The 18,522-nt window shown below is 36.6% G+C and overlaps 1 protein-coding gene across 2 annotated transcripts in view; it reads left to right on the forward strand.

Moving 5' to 3' along the window:
* Window positions 1–15,791, forward strand: part of LOC110288296 (vomeronasal type-2 receptor 116-like) — a 72,017-nt gene extending 56,226 nt beyond the window's left edge. For both annotated transcript variants that reach the window (XM_085842953.1, XM_085842954.1), the window contains exons 5-6: window positions 562–685; window positions 11,969–15,791. In XM_085842953.1, coding sequence (XP_085699079.1) covers window positions 562–685; window positions 11,969–12,897 — 1,053 coding nt within the window. In that variant the 3' untranslated portion in view covers window positions 12,898–15,791. The remainder of the gene's footprint in view (window positions 1–561; window positions 686–11,968) is intronic.
* Window positions 15,792–18,522: the final 2,731 nt, after the last annotated feature.

Here is an 18,522-nt window from a genome sequence, read left to right on the forward strand (position 1 = left end):
TTACATTCTCAAATATTCTGCTTCAAATCCAGTCCTTATTTCAACTGATGATAAACCTTTCTGTCCACAATTTGCTATGGTCATCCTGTTTTATCACAATAGGAACCCTAACTAAGACAATTAACTTAGACAGTCACAGTCAGTTTTCAGTTGGCCTTTGATTTTAAGCCTTTGACAAATAAAGAACAAAGTGAGTATTTCCCGTTTATACTTAACTGTATTGTTGGAAACATGTAGGCAACAAAATTAATATGAGGATAGAAAAATTTTATTTGTAACATCACAGTTTGAGGGTGAAGTTCCCTAAGGCAGAAGATTATGACAGTGCTGCTTGTAGGACACTGTGCAGATTTCATTAAATCAGGAAAGGAATGTGAAGGCTGCTGCTGACCAAAGGTCATTTCCACTTTCATTCAATGGCCAATGGAGTAAAACAGCAAAAACCAACATATTTAGATATTAATTTTAATTAATATACTTTCTGTATTATAAAATACATACTTTACTTGTACACTAATTAAGAACTAAGTGTTTTTGTATCTTGTATTTAATATTTTTCAGATTCCTCACTCTGTATGCAGTGAGAGCTGCAATCCTGGATTCAGGAAAGTTGTCCTGGAGAGCAAGCCTACCTGTTGCTTTGACTGCACTCCTTGCCCAGACAATGAGATTTCCAATGAAACAGGTGAAGGACAAGTTTCTCAGAGGATTTTCCATTCTTTCTACAGTGCTCTCACAAACCTAAGTAAAGGGAAAAAATGAGACAAGGGAACGACATTGCCATTATGTTACTTCAGTTTAACAACTGAATCTTTTATTTGTATGTTCTATTAAAATAACACACAGGAATGATTCACCTTTTTAGTCATTGTAGGCATTGTGGCATCAAGAATTCACTTCCTCACAGCAGAGACAAATGTGCAATTTCAGCATAGAATTTAATCAATAATATTCTGAGTATTAAGTCTTTGTAATCTTGGCCAGGTGGTGGTGGCACATGCCCTTATTCCCAGCACTTTGACGGCAGTGGCAGGTGGATTTTCTGAATATGAGGCTAGCCTGGTTTACAGAGTGAGTTCCAGGAAAGCCAGGACTACACAGAAAAACCCTGTCTCAAAAAAAAAAAAATTAACCAAAACAAAACAAAACAAAAAACTAAAAAGTAATCTTGAAAGCATACTTTAATTACACTTGCATCACATTTAAATGTGAATAATTTAGCTTTACTATAGTAGTTCCATAATTGTCTTATTTCATACCGTGGACCCAGAAAGCTATTTCATTTTCCCAGTTGCAATTTCTGTGTTTGACCTGTTTTATGGCATAAGAAAGTTTCTAAATTAATTTAATTACAACATTTTATTGCCATGTTTTCTTCAACCCAGTTAATGCATCTGAAACAATAGGTTAGACAAAGAAATTAAGTTATTGTGAACAGGCTGAAAGACAGACAGTCAGAGATGCAATTAAAAAAAACTAAATACACATTTTGTATAGAATTTTATAAATTAATTCACATTTTTCAAGAAGTGTAATTATTTTATATATATTTAATATTTCCATATCTACTAATGAAGTTGAAACTATAGATATGTACCATTTGAAAATATTATTGTAATTGACACAACAGTCTAGGTGTCCTCAAAGTTTATAATATGTTGTGTCACTCATTAACTCATTAACACCCAAATATCAAAAGTGTATGTATGTTCTCATTAGAACTACTGGAAACAAATATAAATGTGTAGAAAGGTTATGTGACATCCTTTAAAATGAAAACTTGGCACATGACCACGTTTTGATGCACTGGTAGATGGGTGCATGTTATGTTGCTGAAGTGAATATGCCAAGATCTACTGAACACTGCACACACCTGAAGTGAAGAATAATTAGTTGCAGAAAATTTGGGGGAAATGTTAAACTATGTCAAAGTAAGAACAACAAGCATGAGAGAGTCACAAGGTGACTGCAATCTGCAAGTCTATAATAAGCATTGTGTCACTCCAGGTTGAATAGTAAACATAAGTAGAAGGGACTTGCGGTTAATAACATTGATGTGAAAAACAAGGCTATTTGTTGGTTCTTTCGGAATTTTTCGTGAAATTAATTCCATTTTCTATATGTACATTGTATAAAACATCTCATTTCTGACAGGGGCATGATAATTTTGTTTTTATTATTTATTCTACATCCCAATCCATGCCTCACCTCCTGATCTCATCCTCAGAAAGTCCCTCTCCTATCCACATTCTCATTCTCCAATCAGAGCCAGGAGCATAGTATTTCTCTACATTGCTAATCAAGTCCTCTTCTACTGAGGCCAGAGAAGACAGTCAAGTTAGAAAAATATTTGACAGACAATCAAGCACTATATAGATAGCTATATTCTCATTTCTTTGCTGCTCATCTGCTCCATATGTAGGGAGGGGCAGGTTTTGTCTGAGAGTGTCTGCATCTGTTTCATTCAGCAGAAGAGACTATCATTAATAATTTCAGGGATTGGTATTTTCCAATGGGATAAAACTGAAGTGGGACCATTGTCTCTATTGGTTCTACTGGGAATATTGGATGTCCTTACCCTCAGTCTCTAGCCCAGCCCCTATTTTTACATCTCTTGTAGAAAGGATGAACTTGGAGTCAAAAATTGTGTGTGTGAGTTGGTTTCCCTATTGCTTCAATAGGAGCTTCCTGAGTAACGGAGGTAGACTTTTCAGGTTCCAAAGAACCACTATTATGTCTCTGAGCTAAGGTTACCCTCTTTGATTGCTGGGGGTCCCATATCCCAGATCTTTAGCATATCCTCAAAATGATTGCCATCCTATACCTCACACTATGAATCTCTATTCTCTCTCCTGACATTCTATCCCTCTGCTGTGTTTCTCTCTGTACATTGACCAGGAACACTCCAAGTCACCTCCTTGTCCCCTCTGCCACCCAGATTCCTCATTCCATCTGCCTCCTATAACTATTATATTCTACCTTCTAAGTGAGAATCAACTACCCTCACTTAGATGCTACTTTTAGTTTAGCTTTGGGTCTTTAGTGTGTATTGTGTGTATCCTGTACGTATGGCTAATATCCACATATTGTAAACATACCATGATAATCCTTTGGGGTTACCAATCTCTGGATGATAGTCTCAAGTTCCATCAATTTCCCTGCAAAATTCATGATGTCCTTGTTTTTACTGGCTAAATAGTACTCCATTCTGTATGCACACCAATTACTCTTTATCTATCCATTCTTCAGTTAAGGGATATGTAGGTTGTTTCCAGTTTCTGGTTATTAGGAAGAAAACTGATATGAACATAGTTGAGCCAGTGTCACTGTGGAATAATGTGCCATCTTTGGATTTATGACCAGAAGAGATATAGCTAGGTCTTGAGGCAGAAATATTGCCACTTTTCTGACAATTCAGCAAATTGATTTCCAGAGTGTCCTTGCCTAATAGAAGGTTTTTAGTTTCATTAGATACCATTTATGAATTCTTTATCTTAGGCCTGATCCATTGCTCTTCTGTACAGGAAGTTTTCTCTAGTACCAATGCATTACAGGCTATTCCTCAGTTTCCTTCTACTAGATTTATTTTATTTGTCTTTATGTTAAGATCTTTAGTCCACTTCATTGAAGTTTTGTGTAGGAAAATAGATATAAATATTTTTTCGTTCTTCTACATGCAGACATCCCATTAATTCAGCACTAATTCTTTAAGATGCTTTATTTTTCACATTCTATGGTTTTGTGTCTATAGGTATGTGGCAATATTTGAAGACTGATGCCATGGATCAACCAATTTATTCCTAGACTATTACCATGGAGATTTTATTACTATTACTTGGTAATATACCTAGAGTTCTGGGAGGTGTGTACCTCCAAGGGTTTAATTATAGTTTAGGCTTGTTATAGCAATGTTGGGTTATTTGTTTGTTTGTTTCTTTGTCGTTTTTTTCCCATTTGAAGTTAAGAATTGTTATTTCAAGGTATGTAATGAATTATATGGGAATTTTTATGAGAATCACACTAAATATGTAGATTGGCTTTGGTAAGATAGGCATGTACATTATGTTAACCCTACCATTTCAAGAGCATTGTAGATCTTTCCATATTCTGATATCTTCCTTAATTTTTTTCTACAGTGATTTCAACTTCTTGTTATATAGGTGTTAAAATTGTATGGTTAGAGTTACATGGAGATATTTGTATTATTTTTAAAAATTGTAAAGTGTTTTATTTCCCTTATTTCTTTCTCAGTTAATTTATCGTTTGTATAAAGGAGGACAATTTTTATTTTTAGTTAATTTTGAATCTAACCACTTTGCTGAAGGTGTTCTCTGGTAAAATTTTGGGGGTTATTTTTATTTATTATATCATCTGTGAATAGAAATCCTTTTACTTCTTTCGTTTCAATTTGCATCGACTTGATTTCTTTTAGTTCTCTGATAGCTCAAGCTAGAACTTCAAGTACTGTATTGAATAGATTAACAAGAATGAGTAGCGTTGTCTTATCCCTGATTTTAGTGGAATTGCCTAAGTTTCTTTCCATGTAATCAGATGTTGGCTGTTGGTTTGCTGTATGCTGGTTTTATAGCATTGAGATATATGCCTTGTATCCCTGATTGTTCCAAGATTTTTAAAAAGACTTGGTGTCACATTTTGTTAAAGTTATTTTTCTGCAACTAATGGGATGACCATGAGTTTTTTTTTTATTTATTTTTATAGTGAATTACACAAATGGATTTTCATGTATTAAACTATGCCTGTATCCCAAATATGAGGCTTATTAATTTACTACTTAAGATGCTTTTGATGTGTACTTGCATTTGGTTTGTGAGGTACATATATATATATATATAGTGTGTGTGTGTGTGTTCATTTCTTCATCAATATTCATAAGGGAAATAGAACTAAAATTCTCTTCTTTGTTGAGTCTTTGTGTAATCTGGGTATCAGTATGATGGGAGCCACATAGAACGAGTTCCACAGTGTTCCTCTGCTTCTATTGGGTGGAGTAATTTTTTAGAGTATTGCTATTAGCTCTTCTTTGAAAGTCTGGTAGGATTCTGCAATAAAACCATCTGACTCTGGGCATCTTTGGTCAAGAGATATTTCATGACTGCATCTCTTTTCTTAGGGTTTTAGGGCTATTTATATAGGTTTCCTGATCTGAATTTAACCTTTCTAAGTGTGATACTTGCTGAGAAAACCATCCTCTTTATTAAGATTTTCCAGTTTTGTAGACTCCGGGCTTTGAAGAAAGACCTAGTACTTTATTTCTACTTTCTTTCTCTCTTTTTTCTCAATCTTTTCTTTTTGGATTTTATTTATTTTGATAACATCTCCACATATTTTAGTTAGTTTGGCAAGGGTGGGTCTATCTTGTTGATTTTCTCTAAGAGCTAATTCTTGGCTTCATTGGTCCATTTTTTCCTAATTTTTTGATTTCAGATTATTGAAATCAGATTATTTTCTGCCCTCAACACCTCTTAACTGTGTTTTCTTCTTTTTTTCTAGACCTCTTAAATGTACATTTTAAATCTTAATATGAATATTTTCAAATAAATTCCTTTATTGAAATACTCAATGTAATGGACTTTCCTCTTAGAACTATTTTTACTGTTTCCAAGAATTTGCATATGCTGTGCCTTTATTTTATTGAATTTTAAAATATTCTTTCTTTCTTTCTTTTTCTTTCTCTTTCTTTCTTTCTTTCTTTCTTTCTTTCTTTCTTTCTTCCTTCCTTCCTTCCTTCCTTCCTTCCTTCCTTCCTTCCTTCCTTCCTTCCTTCCTTCCTTTCTTTCTTTCTTTCTTTCTTTCTTTCTTTCTTTCTTTCTTTCTTTCTTTCTTTCTTCCCTGGACCAGAGATCATTGAGTAGAGACTTTTCAATGTCCATGAATGTGTCTTCTTTCTTGTGTTTCTGTTGTTGTTGAAGTCCAGATTTCCTACACAGATGCCTCATAGAGGAAATGGTGTTATTTCAATTTTCTTGTATCTGTGAAGAATGCTAAATTTTGGGGGAAGACTTGAGTGATGAGAAAATAGTATATTGTTTTGTGTTTGTGTGGAATATTATCTAGATAACTTTTAGGCCCATTTGATTCATACTGTCTTCCAGTTTTGTTATTTCTCTCTACTTTTTGACTACATAACATGTCAGTTGGTGAGACTGGAGTATAGCATCAACCAGTTTTAATATGTGGAGTTTGATGTGTGTTTCCAAATTTAGGAATGATTCTTTTACAAACATGGGTGTCCTTAATTAGGAGCATACATGTTGAGAATTGAGATATCATTTTAGTGGATTTTTCTTTAATGAGTATGTAGCGTTTTTCCCATTTGCTTTGTTTAATTCTAGTTGAAAGTCTATTTTAATACATATAAGAATAGTTATTTCAACTTGCTTCGAGGGTCCTGTGGCCCAAAACAAAATTATAGCATTTACTCTGAGGTAATAGCTATCTGTATTGCTGAGCTGTTTCCTTTTTGCAGCAAAAGTTTGGTTCCTATTTTTGCATTTGTTCTGTTCGCCTGTTTCTTTTTTATTGGAAAGTTGAGAGACATTATCAGCCAGTTATTGTTTACCCCTGTTATTTTGATGCTTGTAGTGTTAGTGTGTATGTGTTATTGTGAGTATTCAATTTTATTTTTCTGCTATGGAATTATTTGTTTCCTATATTTTCTTGAAAGTAGTTATCCTCTTTCTGTTGGAGTCCTCCTTCAATTAATTTTTTTTGTATGACTGGATTTGTGGATAGATACTGTTTATATTCAGAGTTTTCTTGAAATATCATTGTATTCTCCATCTATATTTATTGAGAATTTTTCTGGGTGTAGTTCCTTAGATTGGCGTTGAGAAAATGTTAACTATTGTGACAGGAGAGTTTTAAAAGCATAAGAAACATACACAAATAGAGAATAGAGGGAAAAAGGATTTAAATGTATGTTCTTTCGATATGATTTAGGAAAAAATGAAACAAAATCATTCTTGAAATGAAACATTGAAAAAAATGTGGAAAGTTAAACATGTCAGGAAATAAGTCATATATTTTTCTTCCACTACGTTTGATTCACAGAGATTTAGTTCTTAAAATCTGTTCTGGAGGAACAAAGAAAACATAAATTTTATTATTATGTAGGTGTTTTACTGAAAAACTATCACTAAGTTTATCAAAACTTCCATGAACTAATAGCCACAAAATTCTCTCGATATATAAAGGAGTTTATATCCCCCATACTAACCTGAATATCATCAAAGAACACAGATATGATTAGAGAGTTAAGTCCCAATAACTTTTCTCGAACATCTACATATTAACAATAACATCTGTGAGATTTGCCTTTTAACAAAAAATGAGAGGGGTGAAAAAGACAAGAAATATTTTGAACAAATATTCGGTGGTATCCAGACAAAATCACATGAAAAGAAAACATTTCATACATCTAAGACTATCATGATTTATACAATAAATGCAATGAACAATATTTCTTGAAAATTGAATTCACACAAACAATTGGAAATTAAGAAACATTTTGTTTGTGAATTGGTGTAAGTAGTAAATTATTTTCTGCAGTATAAGTTTGTATTCTCAAAATCTAAATGTAATTTTCAACTATATTACAAAATATAGCTAAAATGTTAAGAAAAGAAAAAATATCCTACATTTCCATCCATTTGCCTAAGAGTTTCATAAATTTGTCGTTTTTAATTGCTGAGTAGTATTCCATTGTTAAAATGTACCACATTTTCTGTATCCATTCTTCTGTTGAGGGACATCTGGGTACTTTCCAGCTTCTGGCTTTATAAAGAAGGCTGCTATGACCATAGTGGAGCATGTGCCCTTATTACAAGCTGGAACATCTTCTGGGTTTATGCCCAGGAGAGGTATTGCTGGATCTTACCATAGTACTATGTTCAATTTTCTGAGGAACCTTCAGACTGATATCAAGAGTGGTTGTACCAGATGGCAATCCCACCAATGGTGGACTGTTCTTTCTCTACATCCTTGCCAGCATCTGCTGTCACCTGAATTTTTGATCATAGCCATTTTGACTGGTGTGAGGTAGAATCTCAGGGTTGGTTTGATTTACATTTCCTGAAAGATTAAGGATGATTGAACATTTTTTTCAGGTGCTTCTCACACATTCGGTATTCCTCAGGTGAGAATTCTTTGTTTTGCTCTGAGCCCCATTTTTTTAATAGGGTTATTTGATTTTTTTGGAGTCCATCTTCTTGAGTTCTTTATCTGTATTAGATATTAGTCGCCTATCTGATTTAGGAATGGTAAAAATAATTTCCCAATCTGTTGTTGGCCATTTGTCTTATTGACAGTGTCTTTTGCCTTACAGAAGCTTTGCAGTTTTATAAGACCCATTTGTGAATTCTCAATCTTTTTTTTAAATGCTTTTTATTAGGTATTTATTTCATTTACATTTCCAATGCTATCCCAAAAGTCCCCCACATCCTCTCCCACCCACTCCCACTGCTTGGCCCTGGCGTTCCCCTGTACTGGGGCATATAAAGTTTGCAAAACCAAGGGGCCTCTCTTCCCCTGACTAGGCCATCTTCTGCTACATATGCAGCTAGAGACAGGAGCTCTGGGGGTACTGGTTAGTTCATATTGTTTTTCCACCAATAGGGTTGCAGACCCCTTTAGGTCCTTGGGTACTTTTTCTAGCTCCTCCATTGGGGGCCCTGTGTTCTATCCAATAGCTGACTGTGAGCATCTACTTCTCTGTTTGCCAGGCACTAACATAGCCTCACAAAAGATAGCTATTTCAGGGACCTGTCAGCAAAATTTTTGTGGCTTATGCAAGAGTGTCTGTGTTTGGTGGTTGTATATGGGATAGATACCCAGGTGGGACAGTCTCTGGATGGTCTTTCTTTCATCTCAGCTCCACACTTTGTCTCTATAACTCCTTCTATGGGTATTTTGTTGCCCATTTTAAGAAGAAGCAAAGTATCCACACTTTGGTCAACCTTCTTCTTGAGTTTCATGCTTTTGCAAATTGTATTTTGGATATTCTAGGTTTCTGTAATAATATCCACTTATCAGTGAGTGCATATCTAATGACATCTTTTGTGATTGGGTTACCTCACTCAGGATGACATCCTCCAGATCCATCCATTTGCCTAAGAATTTCATGAAGTCATTCTATTTAATTGCTGAGTAGTACTCCATTGTGTATCCATTGCTCTGTTGAGGGACATCTGGGTTCTTTACAGCTTCTGTCTATTATAAATAAGGCTGCTATGAACATAGTGGAACATGTGTCCTTATTACAAATTGGAACATCTTCTGGGTATATGCCCAGGAGTGGTATTGCTGGATGTTCCTGTAGTACTATGTCCAATTGTCTGAGGAACTACCAGACTGATTTCCATAGTGGTTGTACCAGCTTGCAATCCTACCAACAATGGAGGAGTGTTCCTCTTTCTCCACATCCTCGCCATCATCTGCTGACAGCTGGATTTTTTATCTTAGCCATCCTGGCTTGTATGAGGTGGAATCTCAGGGTTGTTTTGATTTGCATTTCCCTGATGGTTAAGGATGTTGAACATTTTTTCTAGTGCTTGTCAGTTATTCAGTATTCCTCAGTTGAGAATTCTTAGTTTAGTTCTGTTCCACATGTTGAATGGGGTTATTTAATTTTCTGGAGTCCACCTTCTTGAATTCTTTATACACATTGGATATTAGTCCCCTATCTGATTTAGGATAGGTAAAGATCCTTTCCCAATCTGTTGGTGGCCTTTTTGTCTTATTGAAGGTGTCTTTTTCCTTACAGAAGCTTTGCAATTTTATGAGGTCCCATTTGTCGATTCTTGATCTTACACCACAAGCCATTGCTGTTCTATTCAGAAATTTTCCCCCTGGTCCCATATCTTTGAGGCTTTTCCCCACTTTCTCCTCTATAAGTTTCAGGGTTTCTGGTTTTATGTGGAGTTCCTTAATCCACTTAGACCTGAGCTTTGAACAAAGAGGTAAGAAAGGGTCAATTTGCACTCTTCTACATGATAACAGCCAGTTCTGCTAGCACCATTTGTGGAAATGCTGTCTGTTTTCCACTGGATGGTTTTAGCTCCCTTGTGAAAAATGAAGTGACCATACATTTGTAGGTTCATTTCTGGGTCTTCAATTCTAATCCATGGATCCAACTGTCTGTCGCTGTACCAATATCATGCAGTTTTTATCATAATTGTTCTGGAGTACAGCTTGAGTCAGGCATGGTTATTCCATCAAAGGTTCTTTTATTGTTGAGAAGAGTTTTTGCTATTTTAGGTTGTTTTTGATTTTTTTTTATTTCAGATGAATTTGTAAATTGCCCTTTCTAACTCATTGAAGAATTTAGTTGGAATTTTGATGGGGATTGCATTAAGTCTCTAGATTGATTTTATTAAGATAGCCATTTTTACTATATTGATCCTTGCAATCCATGAGTGTGGAAGATCTTTCCATTTTCTGAAATCTTCGAAATCTTTCTTCAGAGTCGTGAAGTTCTTATCATATAGATCTTTCACTTCCTTAGTTAGAGTCACACCAAAGTATTTTATATTATTTGTGGCCATTGTGAAGGATGTTCTTTCCCTGATTTCTATCTCATCCTCTTTATCCTTTGTATAAAGAAAGGTCAATGAGGTAACCAAATCACAAAGAACACACATGCTATGCACTCATTGATAAGCAGATATTAGACCAGAAACTTATAATACTCAAGATACAATTTGCAAAATACATGAAACTCAAGAAGAACGAAGACCAAAGTGTGGATACTTTATTTCTTCTTAGAATGGGGAACAAAATATCTATGGAAGGAAATACAGAGACAAAGATGGGAGCTCAAACAGAAGGAAGGACCATCCAAAGAATGCTCCCTCCGGAGATCCATCCCATAATCAGCCACGAACCCCAGACACTATAGCATATGCCACAAAGATTTTGTGGACAGGACCCTGATATAGCTCTCTGTTCTAAGGCTATGCCATGGCCTTACAAATACAGAATGGGATGCTCACAGTCATCTATTTGATGGAGCACAGGGCCCCTAATGAAGGAACGAGAAAAAGTATCCAAGGAGCTAAACGGATCTACAACCCTATAGGAGGAACAAGAATATGAACTAACCAGTACCCAGCAGAGTTATGCCTCTAGTTGGATATGTAGCAGAGGATGGCCTAGTTGGCCAACAATGGAAGGAGTGGTCCTTGGTCTTACCATCATGATAATACGCCCCAGTACAGAGGTATACCAGGAACAGAACGTGGGGGTGGGTGGGTTGGAGAAGGAGGGTGAGGGGGGATATAGGGGATTTGGGGTATAGCATTTAAAATGTAAATGAAGAAAATATCTAATAAAAATGAAAGATAAAACTTAAGGACAGTTCAATATAGAGTTAAATAAATGGGCTTTAGTGATATGGTTTCCTGCATATTTTCATTGTCTGTTTGACACAATCAATATTTATGGAATAAAAGAAAACCAATATTAAAAATCTTTTCAAGGGCTGGATTGTAGGCAAAACTCTTGCACACATTGTATTTAGTGATTGTGTGGGCTAGACAGCCACACTGGGCTGTTGTGATTTTTGAGGAGGTGACCATGAGCTACTTAACAAATCAGGTTGAGGAATATGGTAGAGGCAGGGCAGGCAAACCACACCCCAATGTATTCAGACTGAATTCTTACCTCCTTATCATATCTTCAGTTCCTTCATTGTTTGCTCAGTGATATATTCATAATGGGTAATGTGAAAAACACCCATATCTCCAGAAGGGGCATTTCCTCATGTGTTTTTTTTGAAAGGAGTATAAACCTTAACTTGTAGGATTATTCACTTTAGAATACATGTTTCTCTACACCAAAAGAGACAATAGAACATGGTTGTAATAACAATGCAATGAGTTTGAACTCTAAAATATATTAATATAAAGGGAAAACTTGACCATGGATTCATAACCAATTTTATTTATACCAGGTTTGGATCAGTGTGTGCACTGTCCAGAAACTCATTATGCAAATGGAGAGAAGAGACACTGCCTGAAGAAAAGAGTAACTTTTCTGTCCTATAATGATCCTCTGGGGAAGGGAATCACACTTCTTTCCATTGGATTCTCAACACTCACAGCTCTTGTTATTTGGGTATTTGTAGAACACAGAGGCACTCCAATTATAAAGGCCAATAATAGATCTCTCAGTTACATCCTGCTCATCACTCTCATCCTCTGTTTCCTCTGTCCATTGCTCTTCATTGGCCTTCCAAATACAGCAACATGTATAATGCAACAGTACATGTTTGGACTTCTGTTCACTGTGGCCCTATCCACAGTGTTGGCCAAAACCATCACTGTAGTTATGGCCTTCAAGATTACTGCTCCAGGAAGAAAGATAAGATGGTTGCTGACATCACAGGTTCCTAAATTTGCCATTCCAGTTTGCACACTGATACAAGTACTTCTGTCGTGTATATGGCTGGGGACATCTCCTCCATTTATTGACAAGGATTATCACTCTGAACATGGACACATCATCATTCTTTGCAACAAGGGCTCATATATTTACTTCTACTGCACTCTGGCTTACCTGGGAGTCATGGCCTTTGGGAGTTACCTCTTGGCTTTCTTATCCAGGAGACTGCCTGACAGATTTAATGAATCTAAGTCCCTGGCTTTCAGCATGCTTGTGTTCTGCAGTGTATGGGTCATGTTCCTCCCTGTCTGCCACAGCACCTCTGGGAAGGTCATGGTGGCTATGGAAATGTTCTCTATCTTGGCTTCCAGTGCAAGCATTCTTATCATAGTCTTTGCTCCTAAGTGCTACATCGTTTTGTTTAGGCCAGAGTTGAACACACTTACTCACAACAGGGATAAAAGACACCACAGGAGCAAAACTTTACTTAAAACATAGCTCACATGATTCTTCAACTAAATTGAATTTTTCAATATCTCAACAAGTTTGACTATCAAATGTAAAGTTATGGCATGTTGTTCTTATGATAGCTTTGTGGATATACATTCTCACCAAATATTCTATCTGTAGCTTGATTCCCTAGAACCCCATGATGAAATAAGTAACAAACTTCACACACTATGACTGCCACGTTAATCGTCATACCACAATATTCCTCATAACATTTCATATTTTCAAATCTTTTATTTTAATTTTAAATCTTTTTTTTTTGTCAGTACAGATTTTATACCCCTCATATTCCATTCTCTGTCTGTTCCACATTCCACACCTCCTTCCCTGTCTCCATGAGGAAGTCTCCACCCCACAATCCTCCACCCCAACAAACCTGCACACTCTCTGGATCCTCCTGTTCTTTGAGGGCTACGTATATCTTCAGAGTCCATCCCCAACAGTCTTCTACTGTATATGTGTTGAGGGTCTCATATTAGCTAGTGTATGCTGCCTGGTTTGTAGCCCAGTGTCTGAGATCTCTGGAGTCAAGGTTAGTAGAGATTGCTGGTTCTCCAACAGGGACACCCTCCTCCTCAATTTCTTCCAGCTTTTCTCTAATTCCACCACAGGGGTCAGGAGCTTGTTTCAATTGGTTGTGTATAAATATCTGGATCTGACTCTTTCATCAGCCTATTGGGTGATTCAGAGGGGAACCATGATAGACCCCATTTTGTGAGCACAACATGATCTCATAGTGTCAAGCCTTGGAGCATCCACTTGAACTTAATCTCAATTTGGGCCTGTCTCCGGACATCCTTATTCTCAGGATCTTCTCCAATTTTGTCCCAGCAGTTTGTTCAGAGTATATCATTGTGAGATAGCAGCCCCATCCATCCAGTTGACCTCCTGTCTGTCCTCTGAAGGTGGAATTTACAAGTTCCCATTCCCGGATGTTGGACATTTCATCTAAGGTCCCTCCCTTTCAGACCTGAGAGTCTCAACCTCCCTGGCTTAATATGCATTCTAGAGGATCCCCCCACATCCTACCTCCCTTGGTTGCCTGTTTTTATTCTTTTTGCTGACCCTCAGGGCTTTGGCCCTATTCCTATGACCATGGGTATCTCTCCATTCTCTGAGATCTTCTTTGATTTCTATCTTAAGAGACCTCAAGTTATCTTCTGACAGATTTTCACTTGTTTGTTTACAGTTACCCCAAGATCTTTTATAGTATTTGTGGCTATTGTGATGAGAATTGTTTCCCTAATTTCCTTCTCAGCTTGCTTATCATTTGTATACAGGAAGGCTACTGATTTATTTGTGTTAATTTTATATCCAGCTACTTTGCTGAAGTTATTTATCAGCTGAAGATGTTGTCTAGAAGAATTTTTAGGATTACTTATGTATACTATCATATTATCTTCAAATAGTGATTCTTTTGCTTTTTCTTTGCCAATTTCTATCCCATTGATTTCTCTTGGTTGTCTTATAGTTCTAGGTAGAACTTGGAGTAATATATTGAATAGATATGGGGAGAGTGTGCATCCTGATCTTGTTTCTGATTTTAGTGGGATTGCTTCAACTATCTCACCACTTAATTTGATATTGGCTGTTGGTTGGCGGTAAATTTCTTTTACTAAGCTTAAGTATGGGCCTTGAATTCCTGATCTCCTCAATATGTTTATAATTTAGCGGTGTTGTATTTTATCAAATACTTTTTATGTAATTTTTGTTTTTACTTTGAGTTTGTTTATTTAGTGAGTCACATAAATGGATTTTCATATATTAAACCAACCCTAAACAATATGATGAAGCCTTCTTGACAGTGTTTAATGATTGTTTTGCTGTGTCCTTTTATTCAGTTTTCCTAGAATTTTGTTGAGAATTTTTCCATCGTTATTCAGAAGCAAAATTGATCTGAAGCTATTTAGTTTGATGTGTTTTGTTGTTGTTCTTGCTGTTGTTGTGTTCTTCTTTGGTTTAGTTATCAGAGTAATTTTAGCTTCATAGAATGAATTATGTCGTGTTTCTTCTGTTTCTGTTTTAAGGAATAGTTTAAAGAATTAAGTTTTCTTTGAAGGTCTGGTAGAATTCTGCACAAAAGCCCTGGGTTGTTTGTTTGTTTATTTGTTCTTGGGATGGATGGGAGGTGCCGATTTATAATGACATCTATTTCATTAGGTAATATGTGTATATTTTGATAGTTTACCTGCTCTTGATTTAACTTTCATGTGTGTTATCTGTTTACCAAATCACCCATTTAATCTAGATTTTCCAGTTTTGTTGAGTATATGCTTTTGTAATAGCACCTGATGATTTTTTAATTCCCTCAATTTCTGTAGTTATGTTTTTCTTTTCATTTCTGATTTGTTAATTTGCATAATGTCGCTGAGTCTTTTAGATAGTTTGGATAGGAATTTATCTCTCATGTTGATTTTCTCAAAGAACTAGTTTCTAGTTTTGTTGAATCATTGTACAGTTCTCTTTGTTTTTATTTTCTTGATTTCTGCTCTGATATGTTCTGTTTCCATTTAAGTGGGCTTTCTTTTGTTTTTGTTCTTTTTGAAATCTAGCCTTAATCTGTGGTGATCTGATAGGATGCTTGGGATTATTTCAATCATCTTGTCTTTGTTGAGGTTTGTTATATAACCCCTTATATTGTCAATTTTGGAAAAGATACCATGAGATGCTGAGACGATAGTATGTTCTTTTGTTTCAAGGTAAAATGTTTTGTAGATACCTGTTAAATCCATTTGTTCATAACCTCTGCTAGTTTTACTGTGTCTCTGTTGATTTATCCCACTGTTATTGTCTGGTGTTCAATGTGTGTTTGGAGATTCAATAAATTTTGTTTTATGAGTATTTATGCCCTTCAATTTGGGGCATAGGTGTTCAGACTTAGACTTTCTCTTGGTAGATTATTTTCTATGATGAATGTAAAGTGTCTGCTCCCATATTGCTTGATAACTTTGATAATCTATACTCATCTTCTGTGGACATTGAACTTCAGTGTGTGCCTTTATTTTTAAGTTGTCAAAGAAGCTCTCATCAAAGAATTTCCCCAGATAACTTTTGTACATATGTGGCTTTTTACACTTGACAACAATAGACATCCATTTCACAGGTAGATGTGAAATTTTCTGTTGGATGGATAAGCTCTATGTTAAAGAACTCTTCACTTGCCATAAAACTACAAAGAGGATTGACCCATTATGAGAAGAATTTCTTTGAATAGATCTAAAAGTTTATATTAAGGTGTACAGCATATGTACAATTATTTGATCCTAAAGCTTCTTAATAAAATGAAATATAATGTCCAAGGACTAATGCATACTCTTCAATTGCCTTATGTAGAATTTCATGTGTATCACTTCACCACATCAAACAGGCTACAACAATGAGACTTTCATACATCCTGTGCCCTGTTTATAGAAATGAAAGACATTTACTTATATTCCAATATCATATTGTTATTGGTCAGTTAAAAGCTATTCTTCAGCTGGAGTGTGGTGTCGCAAGCCTTTAATTCCAGAACCTGGGAGGCAGAGGCAGGTGGATTTCTGAGTTCAAAGCCAGCCTGGTCTACAATTCCAGTACAGCCAGGGCTACACAGAGAAAACCTGTCTCAAAAAGAAAGGGAAAAAAAAGCTATTCTTCAACATGATACTCCATTAGAAATTGTTGTTTATAGACCTGGTATTGAACAACTGAGAAAACCCTCCCATTGTCACCAAATGGATCATTGTTAATCAGAACACTATATATAGGCCATTCAGTGGTGGCACAAGCCTTTACTACCAGAACTTGGGAGGCAGAGGCAGGAGGATTTCTGAATTCGAGGCCAGCCTGGTCTACAGAGTGAGTACCAGGATAGCCAGAGATAGACAGAGAAACCCTGTATCAAAAAACCAAAAAAAAAAAAAAAAAAGGGGGGGGGTGAAAGAACACTATATGGGCTCTAGACAAAATAGTGTCTGAATCAATACATATATATGATCTAGGCTAATCTTTTTGTGAGGCTGTGTATTGTAATTGTTCTTTCAGTGCTTAAGCTCTCACTTTTAGGAGTTCTGGCAAAAAGGACTTCACTTGTCAAATAAATGCAATAGCGGGTCACTGTGGTGAAGACATTCTTAAGAGTTACTAATTCCAGAAGGAACACAGTGAAGATTGTTCCATCACCAGTCCTTGCCAAATAAAGTACCATACATTTCATATAATAGGATTGTTTGCTTTAGTGGGCAAAAATTGTAACTCAATGACAGGCCATGTAATGACTAACCACATTCCACCACTGGGAGGGTTCCATACATCCATGATAAGTGATAGAAATAGGTAGAATTCCAGGTTCTGCATTGTATGAACGGCAGCTCAATGAGTAAAGATTCTTGCAACCAAGTCTACATACATTATGCTAATCTTAAAAACCACAATGTAAAAAGAATGAACCAAATCCTAACACATTTACCATTATCTGTATATGTGCCTTGTCCTTCCCTCCTTAACACTCAGTCCACATGCCAAAGGATGATTTTGTATATATTTGTTGCTGTCTGGTTCTCATGAACAAAGGTGAGGTATAGCCACCAAAAATTCCTAGATACCATGAAAGCAAGAGGATCCATTGACACAACAGGGATGGCATTAGCTGAAATACCTATTAAAGGGTAGAAAGAACCTTTAAAGTCCATATCCAGAGGATAGGCATGACCTCCCCTTAAGGGAGGAACCACCCACCCATCTCAAAAACTTTAACCCAGAGTTGCTCATCTCTAAATGTAATGCATGCTCTAAGAGAAGAGGAGAGGCTGAAGGACAGGCCATCAAAGGACAGACCACCTATAGATCCATCCCATATGCAGCCACCAAAGTCAGATACTAGGCTGATGCCAAGAAGCACTTGCTGACAGAAACCTGTCCCCTGAGAGTCTCTGCCAGAGACTGACCAATACAGATGCAGATGCACACAGCCAAATATGGGCCTCAGGATGGGGAGTCCAAAGAAGAAGTTAGAGCAAAGATTCTAGGAGCTGAATGGCTTTACATCCCCAAAGAAAGAACAACAATCCCAAACAACAAGATGTGCCAAAACTCTCAGGGATTAAACCACCAACCAAAGAGTATACATAGAGTCACCCATAGCAGCAGGTGCATATGTAGCAGAGGATGTTTTTATCTAGCACTATTGGGAGGGGAGGCCCTTGGTCCTGTGAAAGCTCTATGTCACAACATAGGGGAATTCCAGGGAGGTGAATCAGGAGTAGGTGGGTATCCCATCCCGTGGGATTGAGTTATTCGTGGGTGCCAGGGGGACCGCAAACCTGTAAGGAAATGGGATTGGAAGAGAAAAGAGAAGTGGATGACCAAGAAGGGTGCCTATCAATGTCTCCGTTTATTATGTTGAGGTGCCTTGTTTTAAAGCATACATTGCGGGGAATAGGGAGGGGTCGAGGGGGAATTTTACAAAGAACAAAGAAGCAGGCATCTGCTGACATGGGGGCTGAAGTCAGGCTCTAGGCGGCAAGCTCTGTGTCTTATCCCTGGAACAAAGGTCCTCCTCAACAGCTTTGGGGTATCAGGCCGGGCTCAGGCTTAACTCATGTCCTTGAAAGTCATGAGAGTCAGAAAGAGATA

The sequence above is a fragment of the Mus caroli genome, unplaced genomic scaffold, assembly GCF_978045245.1.
Source record: "Mus caroli unplaced genomic scaffold, Mus_caroli_1 scaffold_9, whole genome shotgun sequence".
Lineage (NCBI taxonomy): Eukaryota > Metazoa > Chordata > Mammalia > Rodentia > Muridae > Mus > Mus caroli.